At 41.8% G+C, this 25,147-nt stretch overlaps 1 protein-coding gene across 2 annotated transcripts in view; it reads left to right on the top strand.

Annotated features, from left to right (window-relative positions):
* Positions 1-25,147, top strand: part of pdzd8 (PDZ domain containing 8) — a 74,738-nt gene that overhangs the window by 14,467 nt on the left and 35,124 nt on the right. For both annotated transcript variants that reach the window (XM_021609993.3, XM_090238793.1), the window contains exons 2-3: positions 8,540-8,668; positions 17,742-17,844. In XM_021609993.3, coding sequence (XP_021465668.2) covers positions 8,540-8,668; positions 17,742-17,844 — 232 coding nt within the window. The remainder of the gene's footprint in view (positions 1-8,539; positions 8,669-17,741; positions 17,845-25,147) is intronic.

Genomic DNA, 25,147 nt, shown 5'->3' with positions numbered 1-25,147 from the left:
AGACAGTGTGCTGACAACCACAAAGGAGCCTAAAGGAACTGAGCCCTGAACAATGGTTCTGCTTTTGTTCAGTACCCAAAGAACCTGGAGGGTACAGCCAGGGCTGGGATGCTGAATGTGGTAGTGGTACCATTCTCTTCCACCTTGTTGTTTGACCTCTCTGGACAACCTGTTGAAGCATGACAGATAAGCTGCTATGTATGTCAACATTGGGAATTCAAGATGCTGGATTGGAATAACGCTAGGAAAAAAATAATCAAAGTGGTAGCTATTGTAGAGGCATCGATATAAACACTTCATCTTGAAAACAAATATAATCTTTGGATGTAGGTTAGGCTCATAACTAGAATAAGTTATTTATATTTATTTTATTCTATGGTTAGGCTATCTGTCTCATATCTAGCATTTTATATTAACGAACAGTTACACAAAATCCTCTCTGGTATAGAATGCCAGAGGCTTCAGGCCTTCAGGCCTTCAGACATGGCACCAGGGGCCAAAAATAGTAGAGGCAGGCGTGTATTCCAAAACAACATGATGTTCATAATTACAATAAGGATTTTCATTACTGTTTAATCATTGGCCTTAATTTTGCTTTTAGCCAATGACCACACCCAATAGAGGAAGTCACAGTGCTGGGACCAAATGTTTTGGAGGACATCATGTTGGGTCAGCTTGTAAACTAGGGTGGGTCAGCGTGTAAACTAGGGTGAGACCGAGAGATGGAGAGCCAAGCTGTGTGTCTCACCCCACACTGGTTGAGGTCAGTCCTCCTGCTGTGGAGCGAGAGCAGGAAACACTCAGGATCTGTTAGATAATCTGATCCCAGCAGGGCAGGGATTTCCTATCCGCCCACATGCCCAATGGAACCGTGGGCCTCCAGTAGATGCTCCTGTAGCATCTATTCCATTTTGCATCTACAGTGCCATCAGAAAGTATTCTCCCCCTTGACATTTTCTACATTATAGCCTGAATTGAAGATGGATTAATTATAGATTTGTTGTCACTGGCCTACTCACAATACCCCGTAATGTCAAAGTGGAATTATGTTTTTTGAAATTTTACAAATGTTAGGCTGAAATGTCTTGAGTCAATAAGAATTCAACCCCTTTGTTATGGCAAGCCTAAATAAACATTTGCTTAACAAGTCACATAGGTTGCATGCACTCACTCTGTGTGCAATAATAGTGTTTAACATGATTTTTGAATGACTACCTCATAGGGCTGGGTGATATGGCCAAAATATCATATATGGTATTTTTCAAATGTATGACTGTATTTGACAATTTATGTTTTTGATTAATAAAAGTTCTAAATTTGCTTCATGAGTAGTGCGTGACCCTAGGGTGGCAACACATACAGTGCCTTGCGAAAGTATTCGGCCCCCTTGAACTTTGCGACCTTTTGCCACATTTCAGGCTTCAAACATAAAGATATAAAACTGTATTTTTTTGTGAAGAATCAACAACAAGTGGGACACAATCATGAAGTGGAATGACATTTATTGGATATTTCAAACTTTTTTAACAAATCAAAAACTGAAAAATTGGGCGTGCAAAATTATTCAGCCCCTTTAGGTTCAGTGCAGCAAACTCTCTCCAGAAGTTCAGTGAGGATCTCTGAATGATCCAATGTTGACCTAAATGACTAATGATGATAAATACAATCCACCTGTGTGTAATCAAGTCTCCGTATAAATGCACCTGCACTGTGATAGTCTCAGAGGTCCGTTAAAAGCGCAGAGAGCATCATGAAGAACAAGGAACACACCAGGCAGGTCCGAGATACTGTTGTGAAGAAGTTTAAAGCCGGATTTGGATACAAAAATATTTCCCAAGCTTTAAACATCCCAATGAGCACTGTGCAAGCGATAATATTGAAATGGAAGGAGTATCAGACCACTGCAAATCTACCAAGACCTGGCCGTCCCTCTAAACTTTCAGCTCATACAAGGAGAAGACTGATCAGAGATGCAGCCAAGAGGCCCATGATCACTCTGGATGAACTGCAGAAATCTACAGCTGAGGGGGGAGACTCTGTCCATAGGACAACAATCATTTGTATATTGCATAAATCTGGCCTTTATGGAAGAGTGGCAAGAAGAAAGCCATTTCTTAAAGATATCCATAAAAAGTGTCGTTTAAAGTTTGCCACAAGCCACCTGGGAGACACACCAAACATGTGGAAGAAGGTGCTCTGGTCAGATGAAACCAAAATTGAACTTTTTGGCAACAATGCAAAACGTTATGTTTGGCGTAAAAGCAACACAGCTGAACACACCATCCCCACTGTCAAACATGGTGGTGGCAGCATCATGGTTTGGGCCTGCTTTTCTTCAGCAGGGACAGGGAAGATGGTTAAAATTGATGGGAAGATGGATGGAGCCAAATACAGGACCATTCTGGAAGAAAACCTGATGGAGTCTGCAAAAGACCTGAGATTGGGACGGAGATTTGTCTTCCAACAAGACAATGATCCAAAACATAAAGCAAAATCTACAATGGAATGGTTCAAAAATAAACATATCCAGGTGTTAGAATGGCCAAGTCAAAGTCCAGACCTGAATCCAATCAAGAATCTGTGGAAAGAACTGAAAACTGCTGTTCACAAATGCTCTCCATCCAACCTCACTGAGCTCGAGCTGTTTTGCAAAGAGGAATGGGAAAAAATGTCAGTCTCTCGATGTGCAAAACTGATAGAGACATACCCCAAGCGACTTACAGCTGTAATCGCAGCAAAAGATGGCGCTACAAAGTATTAACTTAAGGGGGCTGAATAATTTTGCACGCCCAATTTTTCAGTTTTTGATTTGTTAAAAAAGTTTGAAATATCCAATAAATGTCGTTCCACTTCATGATTGTGTCCCACTTGTTGTTGATTCTTCACAAAAAAATACAGTTTTATATCTTTATGTTTGAAGCCTGAAATGTGGCAAAAGGTCGCAAAGTTCAAGGGGGCCGAATACTTTCGCAAGGCACTGTATATATTCGAAATGATTTAAATGGGTCTTTCTCCATTCTTATGGTTTTATAATGTTCAATTCAATTTCAACCTAAAATGTATTTCCTGCATTTCCATCAATTTCTGCATTTTCTGCATTCATTTGAGATCCTTTCCACACTGCCACGATATGGGCAAAAATACTAGGCCTTATTTTTAACCAAATGTTGCAATTGCAATTTAGATCATAACAGAACTTTTGGAATCATGGAAATAAAATGTTTATTATAATTCTATAGTTAGAATATAAATAATAGGGGGCACTTTGAATACAGTGTTTGACATGTCATCGAATTAAAAAAATTATATGGACGAGTTATTGTGACAGGGTAGGAACCAAAGTGATGAGTGTTTCCTAGGGGACCCTATAATCTTTGACTACAGTAAATCTTTATTCACGTAGCTAACATGCTTTGCCTATTTTAGAAGATACTGATGCACAAACAACATGCTGATATATGCCTGCACCAGTACTGGTATCAGGCTGTATTAGCTAGCTACGTTTGCTCTGACTAAGTACTTTTATTAGCTAGTTAGCTAGCCATCGATATAAAACTAGCGATTAGCATTAGTGTCTAACATGATTTAGCTTAACTTGCTAAGAAAATACAAACTAGCTCTTTGCAGATGTAAGAAACACAAACTAATATTGTAATTATAGAATGCTTGTGGATTTATAGTGCAAACAACATCGTCATCAAACTTGTTGCATGTGCTGCAGACTGAATGAAAGTGTCTCGTGGTCAAGCAACAACAAATGCGCTACTTCAGTGATGGGGTGGGATTAGGTCTGTGGAGAGGGATGACTCGAGTAGCGGAGTAAACTATAAAAATGGACGTTACACACGGAATATCACATTTAACAAGTTAAACATTCAAATACCATTATAGAAGGTAGTAAAAACCCAAACCGGTCCTACTAGCTCAAAACCCAAACCGGCCTACTAGTTCATTTACCCAACACATACAATTATCTGTAAGGTCCCTCATTAGAGCAGTGCATTTCTAACAGATTCAACCATGAAGACCAAGGAGATTTTCCAATGTCTTACAAAGGAGGACACCTATTGGTATATTAAAAGCACACATTGAATATCCCTTTTATCATGGTGAAGTTATTAATTACGCTTTGGATGGTGTATAAATATACCCAGTCTCTACAAAGATACAGGCGTCATTACTAACTCAGTTGCTGGAGAGGAAAGAAACCCCCTCAGGGGCCAATGGTGACTTTTTTTAAAGACATTTGCAGAGTTGAATGGCTGGGATAGGAGAACTGAGGATGGATCAACAATATTGCAGTTGCTCCACAATACTAACCGAACTAACACAGTGAAAAGAAGGAAGCCTGTGCTGAATAACAATATTCCAAAACATGCAAAACAAGTGTGGCAAAGTAATTCACTTTTTGTCCTGAATAAGTGTTATGTTTGGTGCTAATCCAATACAACACATTACTGAGTACCACACTCCATATTTTCAAGCATAGTTGTGGCTGTATCATGTTATAGGTATGCTTGTAATCGTTAAGGACTGGTGAGTTTTTCAGGATAAAAAAGAAACGGAATGGAGCTTAATTAACACAGCCAAAATCGTAAAGGAAAAACTGGTTGTCTGTTTTCCACCAGACACTGGGAAATGAATTCACCTTTCAGCAGCACAATAACCTAAAACAGAAGGCCACATTTACACTGTAGTTGCATATCAAGAAGACAGTGATGGTTCCTGAGTGGCCGAGTTATAGTTTAGACTTAAATCTACTTGAAAATCTATGGCACAATCCAGTTGTGGAAAGCTCTTCGGGCCAGATTCCAATTTATTAAATTATGCCTTTTCTTATGCCTTTCCAATGCACTTCTCAGTAGTTGATATTCAAAGTACCTTTTTTTGATATTGTCGTGGATTTGGAATTAAATAGGGTTTTCAGTACATTTATCTTAAGACATCCCTTTCAATACGGTGTACCTTTGCTTGAATTTTGTCTACAGACTCAATAGAACATATTGACAGAACGGGTTCAGAATATTAGGGATCAATAAAAGGAAGCCATCTTTCAGCACCAATTGGCAGATTTTAAAAAGGTTAGGAAAGTATTTATGAATCATAAACAGGTTTGGAGAGCCTTTACGCAGTAAAGAAAAAACGGTGGTTTGATTCGTTCTGAAAATTGCCAAATTCAGTTCTTTAACCCATGGTGATGTTAGAAAATTAGTGTACATAGAATTCTAACAGGGAGACTAGTGTACACTAGTAGGCTATACCCTCGTCTATTGAGTGCACTAACCATGGAACTGTGTGCTGACACAGCCAAGTATGCTATGCTGCGGGTTCAAACTGTTACAAACTGTTACGGCTTGGTCTGCACTCTGCTTCATAATGATTTAATTGGCCTACATGTTTTTTAAAAATAAAATCAACTGTTAGTAATGATCCTTAGCAACAACCACCTGGCCGTGATCGCTTTTACAGGGGAAGCAAATTAAGGTAAACAAAACACTAATTAAATGGAATGATAATGTAGGCTATACCAGCTGAAGGGAACTAACAGTAAATTGACAGTTGACTATGTGTGGTTATTAGGCCTACTGACGATACTGATAGTGGCTAAAATTGTACATGATTCAAATAAGAAAGAGTTGGGGTAGCCTATAATTAAGAGATTTGAGAATGCCCCTCCCTGCAAGTTAAAAGGCCATACAATTTAAATTATGCTTTGCGGCACAACATTTCATAAACCTTACAGTGGGAAAGTTGATATGCTTCAGTTTTCTGCCTTATGACTGGTTTCACATTTGTCTCCAGCGATTATAAGAAAATATATAAACAATAGACACCCCTTCAAATTAGTGGATTCGGCTATTTAAGCCACATCCATTGCTGACAGGTGTATAAAATTGAGCACACAGCCATGCAATCTCCATAGACAAACATTGGCAGTAGAATGGTCTTACCGAAGAGCCCAGTGACTTTCAATGTGGCAGCATCATTGGATGCCACCTTTCAGTTCGTCACAATTCCTGCCTTGCTAGAGCTGCCCGTCACCTGTCAGTGCTGTTATTGTGAGGTGGAAACGAGTAGGAGCAACAACGTCTCAGCTGCAAAGTGGTAGGCCACACAAGCTCACAGAACAAGACCGCCGAGTGCTAAAGTGCGTAAAATTGTGTGTCCTCAGTTGCAATACCCACTACTGAGTTCCGAACTGCCTCTGGAAGCAAATCAGCACAAGAACTGTTCTTCGGAAGCTCATGAAATGGGTTTCCATAGTCAAGTAGCTGCACACAAGCCTAAGATCAGCATGCACAAAACCAAGCGTCGACTGGAGTGGTGTAAAGCTCGCCGCCATGGGACTCTGGAGCAGTGGAAACTCGTTCTCTGGAGTGATGAATCACGCTTCACCATCTGGGTTTGGCAGATGCCAGGAGAACACTACCTGCCCGAATGCATAGTGCCAACTGTGGTTTAGGAGGAATAATGGTCTGGGGCGGTTTTCCATGGTTCAAGGGCTAGGCCCATAGGTGAAGGGAAATCTTAACTCTACAGCATACAATGACATTCTAGACGATTCTGTGCTTCCAACTTTGTGGCAACAGTTTGGGGAAGGACCTTTCCTGTTTCAGCATGACAATGCCCCGTGCATAAAGTGAGGTCCATACAGAAATGGTTTGATGACATTGGTGTGGAAGAACTTGACTGGCCTGCACAGAGCCCTGACCTCAACCCCATCAAACACCTTTGGGATTAATTGATTGCGAGCCAGGTTTGAACGCCCAATGTCAGTGCCCAACTACACTAATGCTCTTGTGCCTCAAGTCCCCTCAGCAATGTTCCAATATCTAGTGGAAAGCTTTGCCAGAAGAGTGGAGGCTGTTCTAGCAGCAAAGGGGGGACCAACTCTATATGAATGTCCATGATTTTAGAATGAGATGTTCGATGAGCATGTGTCCACATACTTTTGGCAATGTACTGCGTACTTTCATAACTTTTTCCGACTGGTACCGGGGGACAACATACTTTTGGTCATGTAGTTTATCTAAAGAAAGTGTCATTTATATTTACAATTCCCTTATTCCAACAGATTACTCATTTACCTAGCTCTTATCAAGTTGTTAATTACAGTTAATGGAGAATGGTGTTATTTCTACTGAGGTGGGGGAAAAAAAAGAAAGAACATGCTTTTCCCACTTGGAACTGGTAGGTTCGCTAGACCTTATTCATGGTTTTCTTGCACATAAAGGTGGTGGAATTATTTGGGAATTCAGTCAAGGTCAGAATACAGTGTATTTGTAGACACACAGAAAAGTAATAGCAGGTTAATAGCATGCTATTCTCATGCTTAAGTTCAAGGTCATAATACGCATAGAGAGAAAAGTGCATTAAAAGAGAAGTGTGTCCAGTTTGCATGGCTTAATCAGGCCCTTAATCTGAATCGGGCCCTTAGAGACTTACCCAGAAAGACTCACAGCTGTATTCGCTGCCAACGGTGCTTCAACAAGGCATTGACTCAGGCCTGTGAATACTTATGTAAGTGATATTTCTGAATTAAATTTTCTATAATTTACCAACATTTCTAAATCTTATTTTCACTTTGTCATTATGGGGTATTGTGTGTAGATGGGAGAGAAATTGATTTAATCCATTTTGAATTCAGGCTGTAATACAACATGTGGAATAAGTCAAGGGGTATGCATACTTTCTGAAGACACTCTCTTCATCTCTCCCCCACTTTTCCTCTCGTCTCACCATCCTCCTCATGTCTCCATCATCCATCCCTCCTTTAATTGTTCAACTCCAAGTCTTCTCAATCTCAACTTTATTTCTACTCAATTTTCTACATTTCTACTTATCTCATTCACTTTTACATTCCACTTTCCAATCCATTTGTTCTCTGAGCAAGGAGATCTTACACTTTGTATTACAGTTACCTTATTACTGTGTACTTATTTATTATTACCTATTTAATTATTCAACAGCCTACTGTGTGCCTATGCTGATAGTGTAGGTGTCGTGATGAAGCAGTCAATAGCAGCTTTAGTATATATTTTAGTCCGTTGGTTATTTCCTAATCACTGAGCCCGTGTTTTAGTCACTCAAGAGAAACAATCCTGAGGATGATGACAAAGCAGAGACGCTAACCGGTTCTGTGTCTGTTAAACTATTGCCGTGGGCTAACAGCACATCATCTGAAACATAGACAGTAGCGAGTTAGCACCGGATGTCCTCAGGGCTTTGCTACTCAACTTCTCCAACAGTATGGTGGCTAGAATAGCAGAACTAAGCAGAAGTGTTTTAAGCAATGCTTAAACGCTGAATCAAATTGCTGATACAGTAGTGTTTGGGATTTGAGGGAAGTGATCACAAGTTCTGTTATTTTCTTCCCCCAGTGGAATAGCCATAGGCCTATGCATAGATTGTCAAACACTGCCCAATGAAGTGTTGAATCCCTGTCGTAATGTTCACACTGAAATCACTAGCAGTATACAACAAATGGACAACCATTTTCTAATTTAATCATTGTCTGTTGTTTGTGTTTTTTTTACAGATACAAACCCTTTTTCCCTTTCCAAGTGCAACCTCCTATTGGGTCTTCCGCCTGTGACTTGGACCTCTCCGTTCAGGACTCAGGATTGGTGGAGGGCCGGCTTAGGGTCACCCTTGTTGAATGTAGCAGGTAGGATGTCTCATGCCCTGTGTACATCGTGACATATTTCATTTCGATATTTTGTTACATTATAGCCTTATTCTAAAATGTATTAAATAAAAAAAATCCTCAGCAATCTACACAATAGCCCATAATGACAAACGAAAACAGATTTTTTGAATTTTTTGAAAATGTATTAAAAATGTAAAATAATACTTATCTAAATAAGGTATCTAAGATCCTTTGCTATGAGACTCGAAATTGAGTTAAGCTGCATCCTGTTTCCATTGATCATCCTTGAATAACTTGATTGGAGTCCCCCTGTGGTAAATTCAATTGATTGGACATGATTTGGAAAGGCACACCTGTCTCACAGTTGACAGTGCATGTCAGAGCAAAAACCAAGCCAGGAGGTCGAATGAATTGTCTGTAGAGCTCCGTGACAGGATTGTGTCGGCACAGATCTGGGGAAGGGTACCAAAAAATGTCTGCAGCATTGAAGGTTCCCATGAACACAGTGGCATCCATCATTCTTAAATGGAAGAAGTTTGGAACCACCAAGACTCCTCCTAGAGCTGGCCGCCCGGTCAAACTGAGCAATCGGGGGAGAAGGGCCTTGGTCAGGGAGGTGAGCTAAAGACTCTCAGACCATGAGAAACAAGGTTCTCTGGTCTGATGAAACCAAGATTGAACTATTTGGCCTGAATGCCAAGCGTCATGTCTGGAGAAAGCACTCAAATCAAATGTTATTTGTCAACTGCACTGAATACAGCATAGAGAGGGGGGGCAATGCAAATAGTCTGGGTAGCCATTTGATTAGATGTTCAGGATTCTTACGGCTTGGGGGTAGAAGCCTCTTGGACCTAGAATTGGTGCTCCGCTACCGCTTGCCGGTAGCAGAGAGAACAGACGTCTATGACTAGGGTGGCTGGAGTCTTTGACAATTTTTAAGGCATTCCTCTGACACCACCTGGTATAGAGGTCCTGGATGGCAGGAAGCTTGGCCCCAGTGATGTACTGGGCCGTACACACTACTCTGTAGTGCCTTATGGTCGGTTACCGAGCAGTTGCCATACCAGGCAGTGATGCAACCAGTCAGGATGCTGTAGAACCTTTTGAGGATCTGAGGACCCATGCCATATCTTTTCAGTCTCCTTAGGGGGAATAGGTTTTGTCGTGCCCTCTCCACAACTGTCTTGGTGTGCTTGGACCATGTTAGTTTGTTGGCGAAGTGGACGCCAAGGAACTTGAAGCTCTCAACCTGCTCCACTACGGCCCCATCAATGAGAATGGGGGCATGCTAGGTCTTCTTTTTCCTGTAGTCCACAATCATCTCCTTTGTCTTGATCGCGTTGAGAGGTTGTTGTCCTGGCACCACACAGTCAGGTCTCTGATCTCCTCCCTGTAAGCTGTCTCATCGTTGTCTGTGATCAGCCCTACTGTTGTTATCTGCAATTTTTATAAATATGTTATCCTTTTTTCTCTCCAGTTTTGTGGTATCCAATTGGGAGTTAGTCTTGCCTCATCGCTGCAACTCCCGTACGGACTCGGGAGAGGCGAAGGTTGAGAGCCGTGCGTCCTCCGAAACACAACCAAGACGCACTGCTTCTTGACACAACCCGGAAGCTAGCCGCACCAATGTGTCGAAGGAAATACCGTACACCTGGTGACCGTGTCAGCGTGCACTGCACCCGGCCCGCTACAGGAGTCGCTATTTCGCGATGGGACAAGGACATCCCTCCCGGCCAAACCCTACCATAACCCGAACGACGCTGGGCCAATTGCGCCGCCCCATTTGGTCTCCCGGACGCGGCTGGCCAGGATTAAACCCCAGGCTGTAGTGACACCGCATGCAGTGTCTTAGATTGCTGCGCCACCCGGAAGGCCCTTGCTGTACCTTTCTACTGGCAATTTGGCCAACTCTAAAGCAGCAACTGTTCTAATTCTTCTATGTATGAGTGGTGCCCTCTACCAACTGCTGCTTTCAGATCTCGCCGTAGGTTTTTGGATGTGATTCCGATACCGACCCTTCGCTGGCCACTCCAGAACAGTCCTGCGTTTCTTCTTGATCCATTCCTGGGTGCGTTTTGATGCGTGTTTGGGGCCTTGTCCAGCTGGAAGATCCACAGCCTTCAATGGAAACCCAGTTTCTGGACACAAGGTTGATTTTGGACTCTAAAACACCTTGATAATCTGCTGATTTCATGATGCCTTGCATGCGTTCAAGGCCCCTAGTACCAGAGGCAGAAAAGCAACCCCACTATATTATCAAACCTCGCCATGTTTGATTGTAGAGAAGGTGTTCTTTTCATTGAAAGCTTAATTTGGTTTTCGGTATACACAGTGCTGATCTGAGCTAGCTCTACATTTGTTTCAATGGTCCACAGCAGTTTTCCCAGAATTTAAGCTTGTTTTAGGTGGGTTTTTGAGAAGTTCAATGAGGCTTTCTTGTCTCTTTCAGTAGTGGGGTCTTCCTATGTTTACCAACGACCACATGAAACATTCAAAGATAATCATATCCTCCCTTAAATCAAACATGGGGGAGGTTCAGTAATGCTGTGCTAAGCTGCCTCTGGTAATGGGGGTGTTGAAAGTGTGCAAGACATCATGAAAACAGCAGATTGTCAAGGTGTTTTGGAGTGCAATGTTCAACCTTGTGTCAAACTGGATCTCTGTTAAAGGTTGTGGGTTTTCTAGCTGGACAACAACCCCAAACGCATATCAAAAGCACCTTGGAATGGTTCAAGAACAAGCGGTGGACTGTTCTGGAGTTGCCAGCAAAGAGTCCAGATCTGAATCACATCTATAACCTATGGTGGGGCTAAAACAGTCTGGACTATATCCAGACCGTGCATTTTTCACCACTATATGTGCTAGGTGTCCAATCCTGCTCTTGGTAAAGGCTCTGGCCTCACCCATGAAGGAAATACATCAATAATAAACTTAACCAGCAAGGCTACACATTTACCAGGTAATTATGTTACCTCCTGCTCAAAGTAGCCTAATCCATTTGGGTGACAATGCCTTGCACAGTTAAAAAGCAGTTTGTTTGTATTTAGGTAGGTAATGTATCTCTCCTCTAGTCTCCCCTCCCTTCCTAAAACACAGCCACATCTCCTCTGGGCCAATGACAACTTAAACATGTCAGCTCTGGGCCTGAGAATTGTCTCCTCCACCCTGTCCTGATGGCGGTGTAAGTCTTTGTTGTGTTGCTTGGGTCTAGTATAGTAGTGGAGTGGCCACAAGACTGTAGGACACCAGAAAAGCTCCTCATTAATAATACACAGTCCTGGCCCATTATGAGGCCAGGCCCAAGCCATGGCTGGCTGGCACTTCTATCCTTACAGCTGCTGCAAATGGATACCCTCTTACCTCACTGGGCGCAGCCAGATATGTCTAACAATGACGTCCATCCACTTCAATTTACACCGGCTCTACTGTGCCTAATATTGCGTTTGTCTCTGTAGGATTCCATTGGGTTGGAGCCAAATTAAACCGAATTGCGAGAAAGTCTTCGTTTTTCTGACTAGGCAATGCATTTTTAAGAGGAGGAATAAAAGGTTGTTGATATTCAGAGGAACATTATAATATTCTAAATAGACCTGAAATGATCAGTGAATTAGTTCAGATGAATAATTTATAGATTGTAAATAGCAACAAGATCATTTTTAAACTGCCTGTCATGTTCTTTATTTTTATGTTCTCTTAGTTTTGATTGGTTACTTTCTGTCTGTTGCTTGCTGCCCAAGGACAGTGCAAAACCTCTTAATGTAAGGATAGCATGCTTGCTTTTTTATTTATTTTTTATTTCACCTTTATTTAACCAGGTAGGCTAGTTGAGAACAAGTTCTCATTTGCAACTGCGACCTGGCCAAGATAAAGCATAGCAGTGTGAACAGACAACACAGAGTTACACATGGAATAAACAATAAACAAGTCAATAACATAGTAGAGAAAAAAAATAATCTATATACATTGTGTGCAAAAGGCATGAGGAGGTAGGCAATAAATAGGCCATAGGAGTGAATAATTACAATTGAGCAGATTAACACTGGAGTGATAAATGATCAGATGAACATGTGCAGGTAGAGATACTGGTGTGCAAAAGAGCAGAAAAGTAAATAAATAAAAACAGTATGGGGATGTGGTAGGTAAATTGGGTGGGCTATATACCGATGGACTATGTACAGCTGCAGCAATCGGTTAGCTGCTCAAATAGCAGATGTTTAAAGTTGGTGGGGGAGATAAAAGTCTCCAACTTTTTGCAATTCGTTCCAGTCGCATAAAAAGGCCACATGAGGTTTTGGCTTTAGGGATGATCAGTGAGATACACCTGCTGGAGCGTGTGCTACGGGTGGGTGTTGCCATCGTGACCAGTGAACTGAGATAAGGCGGAGCTTTACCTAGCATAGACTTGTAGATGACCTGGAGCCAGTGGGTCTGGCGACGAACATGTAGCGAGGGCCAGCAGACTAGAGCATACAGGTCGCAGTGGTGGGTGGTATAAGGTGCTTTAGTAACAAAACTAATGGCACTGTGATAAACTGCATCCAGTTCGCTGAGTAGAGTATTGGAAGCTATTTTGTAGATGACATCGCCGAAGTCGAGGATCGGTAGGATAGTCAGTTTTACTAGGGTAAGTTTGGCGGCGTGAGTGAAGGAGGCTTTATTGCGAAATAGAAAGCCGACTCTAGATTTGATTTTGGATTGGAGATGTTTGATATGAGTCTGGAAGGAGAGTTTGCAGTCTAGTCAGACACCTAGGTACTTATAGATGTCCACATATTCTAGGTCGGAACCATCCAGGGTGTTGATGCTAGTCGGGCGTGCGTGCGAGTGCAGGCAGCGAACAGTTGAAAAGCATGCTTTTCAAAAAGCAGGTTTTTACTAGCGTTTTAAGAGCAGTTGGAGGCCACGGAAGGAGTGTTGTATGGCATTGAAGCTCGTTTGGAGGTTAGATTAGAGGTTAGCACAGGTTAGCACAGTGTCCAAGGAAGGGCCAGAAGTATACAGAATGGTGTCGTCTGCGTAGAGGTAGATCAGGGAATCGCCCGCAGCAAGAGCAACAGCATTGATATATACAGAGAAAAGAGTCGGCCCGAGAATTGAACCCTGTGGTACCCCCATAGAGACCGCCAGAGGACGGACAATATGCCCTCCGATTTGACACACTGAACTCTGTCTGCAAAGTAGTTGGTGAACCAGGCAAGGCAGTCATTAGAAAAACCGAGGCTACGGAGTCTGCCGATTTAAGAATATGGTGATTGACAGAGGCGAAAGCCTTGGCCAGGTCGATGAAGACGGCTGCACAGTACTGTCTTTTATTGATAGCGGCTTTCTCTTGCCTACCATGCATCCAACATATACTGTATACAGTGAAGTCGGAAGTTTACATACACCTTAGCCAAATACATTTAAAATCAGTTTTTCACAATCCCTGACAGTTAATCATAGTGAAAATGTCCTCGTCTTAGGTTAGTTATGATCACCACTTTATTTTAAGAGTGAAATGTCAGAATAATAGTGGAGGGAATTATTTATTTCAGCCTTTTATTTCTTTCATCACGTTCCCAGTGTGTCAGAAGTTTACATACAATCCAATCCCTCCTGCAGCAAAGCACCCCCACAACATGATGCTGCCACCCCCGTGCTTCACGGTTGGGATGGTGTTCTTCGGCTTGCAAGCCTCCCCCCTTTTCCTCCAAACATAACCATGGTCATTATGGCCAACCAGTTCTATTTTTGTTTCATCAGACCAGAGGACATTTCTCCAAAAAGTACGATCTTTGTCCCCATGTGCATTTGCAAACCATAGTCTGGCTTTTTTTATTGCGTTTTTTGTGCATTGGCTTCTTCCTTGCTGAGCGGCCTTTCAGGTTATGTCGATATAGGACTCGTTTTACTGTTGAAAAGATGCTTTTGTGCCTGTTTCCTCCAGCATCTTCCTTCACAAGGTCCTTTGCTGTTGTTCTGGGATTGATTTGCACTTTTCGCACCAAAGTACGTTCATCTCTAGGAGACAGAACGCGTCTCCTTCCTGAGCTGTATTTTTTATTTGTACCTTTTATTTAACTAGGCAGGTCAGTTAAGTACAAATTCTAATTTTCAATGACGGCCTTATTCAGGGGCAGAACGACAGATCTTTACCTTGTCAGTTCGGGGATTCGATCTTGCAACCTTTCAGTTACTAGTCCAACGCTCTAACCACGAGGATACCTGATGCACAAATGTATGACGGCTGCGTGGTCCCATAGTGTTTATACTTTCGTACTGTTGATTGTACAAATGAACGTGGTACCTTCAGGCGTTTGGAAATTGCTCCCAAGGATGATCCAGACTTGTGGAGGTCTACAATATTTTTTCTGAGGTCTTGGCTGATTTCTTTTGATTTCCCCATGATGTCAAGCAAAGAGGCTCTGATTTTGAAGGTAGGCCGTGAAATACATCCTCAGGTACACCTCCAATTGATTCAAATGATGTCAATTAGCCTACCAGAAGCTTCTAATGCCATGACATCATTTTCTGGAATTTTTCCAAGCTGTTTAATGGCACAGTAAACTTAGTGTATGTAAACTTCTGACCCACTGGAATTGTGATTAAGTGAAATAATCTGTCTGTAAACAATTGTTAGAATAATTACTTGTCATGCACAAAGTAGATGTCCTAACCGACTTGCCAAAACTATAGTTTGTTAACAAAAAATTTGTGGAGTGGTTGAAAAACAAGTTTTAATGACTCCAACCTAAGTGTATGTAAACTTCCGACTTCAACTGTACAGTCGTGGCCAAAAATTGAGAATGACACACACATTAATTTTCACAAAGTCTGCTGCCAGTTTGTATGATGAATGTTATGAAGAGTGATCAGATGAATTGCAATTAATTGCAAAGCCCCTCTTTGCCATGCAAATGAACGGAATCCCCCAAAAACATTTCCACTGCATTTCAGCCCTGCCACAAAAGGACCAGCTGACATCATGTCAGTGATTCTCTCGTCAACACAGGCGTGATTGTTGATGAGGACAAGCCTGGAGATCACTCTGTCATGCTGATTGAGTTCAAATAACAGACTGGAAGCTTCAAAAGGAGAGTGGTGCTTGGAATAATTGTTCTTCCTCTGTCAATCATAGTTACCTGCAAGGAAACATCATTGCTTTGCACAAAAAGGGCTTCACAGGCAAGGGTATTGCTGCCAGTAAGATTGCACCTAAATCAACCATTTATCGGATCATCAAGAACTTCAAGGAGAGCGGTTCAATTGTTGTGAAGAAGGCTTCAGGGCGCCCAAGAAAGTCCAGCAAGAGCCCGGACCGTCTCCTAAAGTTGATTCAGCTGCGGGATCGGGGCACCACCAGTACAGAGCTTGCTCAGGAATGGCAGCAGGCAGGTGTGAGTGCATCTGCACGCACAGTGAGGCAAATACTTTTGGAGGATGGCCTGGTGTCAAGAAGGGCAGCAAAGAAGCCACTTCTCTCCAAGAAAAACATCAGGGACAGACTGATATTCTACAAAAGAAACAGGGATTGGACTGCTGAGGACTGGGGTAAAGTAATTTTCTCTGATGAATCCCCTTTCCAATTGTTTTGGGCATCTGGAAAAAAAGCTTGTCTTGAGAAGACAAGGTGAGCGCTACCATCAGTCCTGTGTCATGCCAACAGTAAAGCATCCTGAGACCATTCATGTGTGGGGTTGCTTCTCGGCCAAGTGAGTGGGCTCACACACAAATTTGCCTAAGAACACAGCCATGAATAAAGAATGGTACCAACACATCCTCTGAGAGCGACTTCTCCCAACCATCCAGGAACAGTTTGGTGACGAACAATGCCTTTTCCAGCATGATAGAGCACCTTGCCATAAGGCAAAAGTAATAACTAAGTGGCTCTGGGAACAAAACATCGATATTTTGGGTCCATGGCCAGGAAACTCCCCAGACCTTAATCCCATTGACAACTTGTGGTCAATCCTCAAGAGACGGGTGGACAAACAAAACCCCACAATTTCTGACAAACTCCAAGCATTGATTATGCAAGAATAGGCTGCCATCAGTCAGGATGTGGCCCAGAAGTTAATTTACAGCATGCGAATTGTCAATAAAAGCCTTTGACACTTATGAAATGCTTGTAATTATACTTCAGTATTCCATAGTAACATCTGACAAAAATATCTAAAGACACTGAGGCAGCAGACTTTGTGAAAATGAATATTTGTGTCATTCTCAAAACTTTTGGCCACGACTGTATATAATACATTAATTGAAAACATTAGGTGTGTTTTGGTAACGTATTTAAAGTCAGGCACTGGCTAGTGAACTAGTTAAGACACTGGTCAAGACAGAAGGGTGTCCAAAGTTTAAGTGGCCAGATTTAACCTCCATTTTTAAAGGAGCTTGACAATTCATTGACTGGCAGGATTAGGTTGTCAAGTCTGTGTAAAATGTATTGTCTGTCACCAGCAGATGGAGACACAGTCAGCATATTGTTCATCCAGAATCCAGTATGTCATCTGCACATCCTGTATACAGAGAGCTTGAGGTATACAGTAATTGGGGACTCAATTGAGTTAATGGGACAAGAACATACGTATCCAGTGGTGTAATTGAGGCAAATATAAATAGTTATTACTGTTTCTTTGTTTACTTTTTTTAAACAGGTGTCAATTGTATTTTAATGACTTTAAAATAAGTTGAAACTATCAATTTCAAATAGGTCTACCTACTGTATATTTTAGAAAGTAATTCTGTAATATAAATAGTTAAACACTTCAAATGCACATCTACTACTGCTTTACCTTTAGTATTTTTTTTTTTTTGTGTATTTTCATCACTTCACAAAAGGGCAGCAATATCCTTGACAGTGTTTGCTTCAGTATCCTTGTATCATTGGTCAGGGGTCTCTGATGCATTCTAGTAGTACTTGAAAACACTTGTCCCAGCCCAAATAATTTGGTTCGTCCACAGTGGCATCAAGGTCCTTCAAGTGTGTACGTCTGTATTTTAAATATATTGTTACATATTGTAGGCAATGCACTACACATAGGGAGACCGAGAGAATCAGCAATGATGTACTGTCTAAAATGAGCTTTTTCTTCTCTAATTTCTCCCTCAGGCTTTTTATCCTTGGCTCGTACGACAGAGAGACCTACGTGCACTGCACCTTTGAGCTGAGCAGCCACGAGTGGAAAGAGAAAACACGCAGCTCCATCAAAACGGTGGGCTTCTTTAAGATACTGTCCCCCCCCCCCCACTCCCCCCATGTAAAACAACACCAGTCATCTTTCTTAAAGACCGCCCAAGCGTAAAGCCTATTTGTCAGACAAAGAGCCAGAGGGCTACTGACACATGTTTTAATCTGCCATGTTCAACTAGGGGAGCTAGGGAATCATAGGTTTGTCCTTAAGAAGAACAGCAAGCAGTGTTGTATTGGTGCTCCATGTTATTTTTGTGGTCCTAATCAATTGTCACAATATGACAATAGTGTTTAACTTCTTATAGATGATTTACATTTATGACACATTAATTGTCTGGTACACAACACCTTATGGTGACATTTACCGGTTTCACTGATGGTATATTTTATTCAAAGATATTAACATGATTGAGACCATAGTCATTAGAGAAGAAGCATGGAATACTTGCTCTATTGATTCAAAAGTGTTATATTCCCCCATCTGAGAAGTCAATTTCCCCCAGTGACATTTTGAAAGCAACAACAAATAATCGAGCCTTAGAGCGAACCTTTTCTAATTGCAGCAATTCAGAGATATTAACATTATAACATGGGACTTGTTCGGAAGTGACTAATGACTGTTTGAGACGAAAATGGCAAGTCTAATTACTGACCATCACTCTCACATCCCGACGCTGCTTCTCTCTGTGAACAACTGGCATTTGCATTGGCTCAAAATAAATTTGAGTTTCATTCAAGAGGTCATTTTTCAGAATAATGTTATTATGTTGTAGCAGTTTCCATCCTGTCCAGCAGAGGGCAATGCCACTATAACATTTGTTCCTCGTGACATCGCTTGCAAAAAATAAAGGGACATTTTCAGTAAAATAGTTCATATCAGTAATCCTCATTTACTGTATGTACTCTCTGTAAGCCATGCGTTCTAGCCTGCCACGATCTGTAAGTTAGAGTTGTGTGTGTGATATTTGTGTGTGTGTGATATCTGCCATTATCAACGGCGACCCTGGAGCAATTAAGTGCCTAGATCAAGGGCACATCAACAGACTTTTCACCCTGTCGGCTCTGGGATTCAAACTGCCGACCTTTCGGTTACTGGCCCAATGCTCTAACCGCTAGACTACCTGCCTGCAATAAAAGCTATGACTCTCAGACATGCTACAACACAATTTCTTCAACATTCCTTCCAATGTACAAGCCATCTACTGCAGCCGCTGAGGTAAGTGTTCAACTTGACCAATATGGCTGTCACCCGGTGTGTCCCTCTAATGACATCCTCTTCAGACAGAGTGCTGTAGCTAGCTCTCCATTAATATGCTACCTAGAGATGCAGATGCAAGGTGGCATTTGGGCCGTTGTATCAGCCTCTTGCAGCTTGTGTCCCAAGCAGGACCATGCTAAGGATTAAAGGCGATACCATCTTAAAAAAGGTCACTTTCCCTTTCTTTCTCTGCATATTCCTTTGCGTTTTTATTCCAAGAATGATCGCTGGAGATGAGGCCCAACTATCCTCTGAACTGGGCTCTCTGTGTGGCACATGTATGTTAATGCACGGAACAAAAATATAAATGCAACATTTAAATTGTTGGTCCCATGTTTCATGAGCTGAAATAGAAGATCCCAGAAATTTTGCACCAAAATTAGTTTACATCCCTGTTAGTGAGCATTTCTCCTTTGCCAAGATAATCCATCCATCTGACTGGTGTGGCATATCAAGAAGCTGATTAAACAGCATGAACATTACACAGCATTACACAGCATTGTACACCTTGTGTTGTGTACAATAGAAGGCCACTCCAAAATGTGCAGTTGTCACACAACACAATGTCACAGATGTCTCAAGTTTTGAGGGAGCATGCAATTGGCATGCTGACTGCAGGAATGTCCACCAGACTTGTTGCCAGAGAATTAAATGTTAATTTCTCTACCATAAGCCACCTCTGTTGTTTTTAGAGAATTTGGCAGTACGTCCAACTGGCCTCACAACCGCAGATCATGTGGTACCATACCAGCCCAGGATCTCCACATCCGGTTTCTTCATCTACGGGATCGTCTGAGACCAACCACCCAGACAGCTGATGAAACTGTGGGTTTGCACAACTGAAGAATTTCAGCGCAAACTGTCAGAAACGATCTCAGGGAAGCTCATCTGCGTGCTCGTCCTCCTCACCAGGGTCTTGACCTGACTGCAGTTTGGCATCATAACCGACTTAATTGGGAAAATGCTTACCTTCGATAGCCACTGTCACAGATGAATTCCGGTTTCAACTGTACCGGGCAGATTGCAGTCATGGTATGGGCAGGCATACGCTACGGACAGTGAACACAATTGCATTTTGTCAATGGCAATTTGAATGCACAGAGATATACCGTGATGAGATCCTGAGGCCTATTGTCGTGCCATTCATCCCCCGCCATCACCTCATGTTTCAGCATGGTCATGCACGGCCTCATGTTGCAACGATCTGTACACAATTCCTGAAAGCTGAAAATGTCCCAGTTTTGGCCTGCATATTCACCAAACTGGCTCTAACCAGAATAGAAAGAGTGGGAGGCCCCAGTGCGCAACTGAGCAAGAGGACAAGTACATTAGTGTCTAGTTTGATAAACAGACGCCTCACAAGTCCTCAACTGGCAACTTCATTAAATAGTACCCGCGAAACACCAGTCTCAATGTCAACAGTAAAGAGGCGACTCCGAAGTTCCTCTGTCCAGTGTCTGTGTTCTTTTGCCCATCTTAATCTTTTATTTTTATTGGCCAGTCTGAGATATATGTATTTTTCTTTGCAACTCTGCCTAGATGACCAGCATCCCGGAGTCGCCTCTTCACTATTGATATTGAGACTGTGTTTTGCGGGTATTATTTAATGAAGCTGCCAGTTGAAAACATGTGAGGCATCTTTTTCTCAAACTAGACACTAATGTACTCTTGCTCAGTTGTGCACTGGGGCCTCCCACTCTTTCTATTCTGGTTAGGGCCAGTTTGCTCTGTTCTGTGAAGGGAGTTGTACACAACGTTGTACGAGATCTTCAGTTTCTTGACAATTTCTCGCATGGAATAGCCTTCATTTCTCAGAACAAGAATAGACTGACGCTTTTCAGAAGAACAGTCTTTGTTTATGGCCATTTTGAGCCTGTAATCGAACCCACAAATGTTGATGCTCCAGATACTCAACTATTCTAAAGGGCAGTTAAAAAAAAAAAAAAATCAGGACAACAGTTTTCAGCTGTGCTAACATAATTGCAGAAGGGTTTTCTAATGATCAGTTAGCCTTTTTAAAATCCTAAACTTGGATTAGCCAACACAACGTGCCATTGAAACACAGGAGTGCTGGTTGCTAATAATGGGCCTATGTAGATATTCCATTAAAAATCTGCCTTTTTCCAGCTACAATAGTCATTTTTATTTGTTATTTAACCTTTTATTTAACTAGGCAAGTCAGCTAAGAACAAATTCTGATTTACAATGACGGTGTACCAAAAGACCTCCTGCGGGGACTGGGATATAAAAAAAAAAGAATACAATCTAAATATGGGACAAAACACACATCACAACAAGAGAGACAACACTTCATAGAGACCTATGGCAGAAACACCTGGCAACATAACATCAACAACAACATGGTAGCAACACAACATTGTAGCAGCATAAAACATTAGGGATGCACGATATATCTGTGACCAAATCCGAATCGTCCAAGATTAGCTAAAAATGCTAACATCGGTATCGGCCGATGTCTAGTTTAACGCCTATGTGCAAAACTGATGTCAAAGCTGACGTGCATACCTCTATAATAGGTACGTGACGTAATAATTCCACGTAAAATGTTGCGCTACACGTGCAACACACATTCCTAACCTAGCCCACAATGTCTGCTGTGTGGCTCTAGCAGTCAAAAGGTCAAGCAGTCATTTGAAGGAGTAAGAACCTTTCAGTGAGACAACTCAAAGGCGCAATCCATTAAAGCCAAGATAATGAAATTCATTGTCCTTGACAATCAACCGTTTTCTGGTCGTGGGTAATGTTGGCTTTCGACGACTGATCGAGCACCGGTACACACTACCAACAGCGCTATTTTTCAGATGTTGCCCTACCAGAGTTACACAGTAATAGTGTCACTGCTATTAGCTTCACTACATGCATACTATGGAACACCGTTTGGGTCTTTGCGTGTCAAAAAAGATGCAGTAGCATTGTCAAAGCTGTATAAGAAAGTCTGCAAACACCGGCCACGAATTATCTGTTTTCAATACCGCGTTGGTTGTAAAGCATGATTTTGTTCGACCGCAACTTTTGGGGTAGAGAGCATTCGCTTGGTACCTAGCTAGCACCAATACAACCAGCCTGAAAACAATGACCAGTAGAAACTGCAGTCATTTTCATTATTCTTAGCAATGATTTAGGAATCCTTGAGTAAGTATTAGCTAGGTTGCCACTTGTTGTTTTCTTATTGAAATTGAACTTCAGTTAATGAAAATTAATAGCTAGCCAGCTATTTAAACCTGTTTCCCAAAGATAATGTTATAAGCAGCCAGCTAGCTTCATCTGGCTAGTGAGGCTAACCCAGACCAGGTTATGTGTTGGGAAACTAGCCACAATAAGGATTAGGCAAAGTAGTGGATTTTGAGTTTTGCCTTCAAACTAAAATTATGTAATTGACAGTGATGCAAATGAATACAAAGGGTAGAATTATGCCATACTTCTATTATGAAGGCTAACCGCAAAGTCCACTATTGTGGCTAATCCTTATTGTGGCTAGCTTCACATTGATGGGTCTGACTACCATTAATCAAATAAGAACTGTCTTATAAATTAGGGTTATTTTAGATGACACCTAGCTATATTGTTAGTTAGCTAACGATAGCTACTGAAACATTGTCGTTTTGCTGTTTTTGGGGAAGAAAAATATTTGCATCCATGAGCTAGCAAGCTTTTATTTAATGACCAGCGCTGTAGGTGTGCGAGACAACTTTACCAGCATCATAGCACACGTATCGATGAATCGTTGTGACAAATGGAATACGAGTGATAGTGTAATAACTGAGTAAAAAATGTATGAACACGTTAAACTATTTTGTGACCTGCAGTCATATTCAGATCCTGATTGGTCAACAAGCTTAATTGACACGTTAAATGGTATATTTTGAGACATGCAGAGACCCAAACGGCCTTCCATAGCAATCCTGGTTGAGAATGAAGCCCCTGAACAAATGAACAACGAAACAGCACACACAGCAAGTAAGTAAAATAAATGGATTTTGATTATGTTTTACTGGTAATGGGGACATGCGTAAATGCCAACAAAATTACTTTTTGGTGTGTGTGTGTGTGTGTGTGTGTGTAACCTTTATTTAACTAGGCAAGTCAGTTAAGAACAAATTCTTATTTACAATGATGGCCTACCCTGGCAAACTCTGACGACGCTGGGCCAATTGTGCGCCGCCCTATGGGACTCCCAATCAAGGCCGGATGTGATACAGCCTGGATTCGAACCAGGGAGTGTAGTGACGCCTCTTGCACTGAGATGCGGTGCCGTAGACCGCTGTGTGTGTGTTAACTATTTAACTGTACTAGAATGCTTTTAAAAGGCTGCAAAAATGAAATTAAATCGTTTTTGTTTTTTGGCAAGGAAAATGTTGGATATCGGTATATCCCAAAATTGTCCTATCGGTGCATCGCTATAAAACATGGCACAAACATTATAGGGCACAGACAACAGCACAAAGGGCAAGAAGGGAGAGACAACAATACATCACGCAAAGCAGCCACAACTGCCAGTAAGAGTGTCCATGATTGAGTCTTTGAACAAAGAGATTGAGATAAAACTGTCCAGTTTGAGTGTTGCAGCTCGTTCCATTCTCTAGCTGCAGCGAACTGAAAAACATTAATAGTGTCTACACTGTATTTCTGATCAATCTGATGTTATTTTAATGGCCCGAAAAATATTTTTCTTTCAAAAACAAGGACATTTCTAAGTGACCCCAATCTTTTGAATGGTAGTGTAATACATTTATTTTACGGAGACGGTATATTTTACATTAGTTATCTTTTTGTTTGTTTTTAGTCTCTTCCTTCAGCTACCCTCAACCCCTCCACCTATTTCTGAAGACCATCCAGTTCTATTTGACATATTTTTCAACAGTGCTGTGATGTTTCACAAGTTCAGTACCTTTTTGATTCCTATCATTTTTACAGATTTTACATTTTGCTAACTATTATTATTATTATTATTATTATTATTATTATTATTATTATTATTGATCGATTGACTGAATTTTTAAATCACCCAGCAATACTATTTGCAGAGTTAGCTAGCTAAATCTGAAAGGATTCAGCCTTATTCTAAAATAAACCAATGTTTTTTATTTGTGTTTTTTTTTTCAATCTACACACAATATCCCATAATGACAAAGCAAAAGCAGGCTGCTAGATTTTTTGCCGGTTTATAAAAAATAAAAACAATCTCCGCAAACTTAACGTGTCAATATTTGTATGAACATAAGATTCAACAACTGAACAAGTTCCACAGACATGTGACTAACAAAAATGGAAAGATGTGTCCCTGAACAAAGGGGGGGTCAAAATAAAAAGTAACAGTCAGTATCTGGTGTGGCCACCAGCTGCATTAAGTACTGCAGTACATCTCCTCCTCATGGACTGCACCAGATTTGCCAGTTCTTGCTGTGAGATGTTACCCCACTCTTCCACCAAGGCACTTGCAAGTTCCCAGACATTTCTGGGGAGAATGGCCCTAGCCCTCACCCTCCGATCCAACAGGTCCCAGACATGCTCAATGGGATTGAGATCCGGGCTCTTTGCTGGCCATGGCAGATCACTGCCATTCCTCTCATGCAGGACATCATGCACAGAACGAGCAGTATGGCTGGTGGCATTGTCATGTTGGAGGGTCATGTTAGGATGAGCCTGCAGGAGGGTACCACATGAGGGAGGAGGATGTCTTCCCTGTAACGCACAGCGTTGAGATTGCCTGCAATCATCACCCCTGTTGAGACAAAACCGCGACTTCTCAGTGAAGAGCACTTTTTGCCAGTCCTGTCTGGTCCAGCGACGGTGGGTTTGTGCCCATAGGCGACGTTGTTGCCGGTGTTGTCTGGTGAGGACCTGCCTTACAATAGGCCTACAAGCCCTCAGTCCAGCCTCTCTCAGCCTATTGCAGACAGTCTGAGCACTGATGGCGGGATTGTGCGTTCCTGGTGTAACTCGAGCAGTTGTTGCCATCCTGTACCTGTCCCGCAGGTGTGATGTTCGGATGTACCGATCCTGTGCAGGTGTTGTTACACGTGGTCAGCCACTGCGAGGACGATCA

This window comes from Oncorhynchus mykiss, chromosome 1 (assembly GCF_057628025.1).
Source record: "Oncorhynchus mykiss isolate SJ-2025 chromosome 1, ASM5762802v1, whole genome shotgun sequence".
Taxonomy (NCBI): Eukaryota; Metazoa; Chordata; class Actinopteri; order Salmoniformes; family Salmonidae; genus Oncorhynchus; species Oncorhynchus mykiss.
Note: the sequence above shows the minus strand (reverse complement) of the source record. Positions and strands in the feature narration are given on the sequence as shown.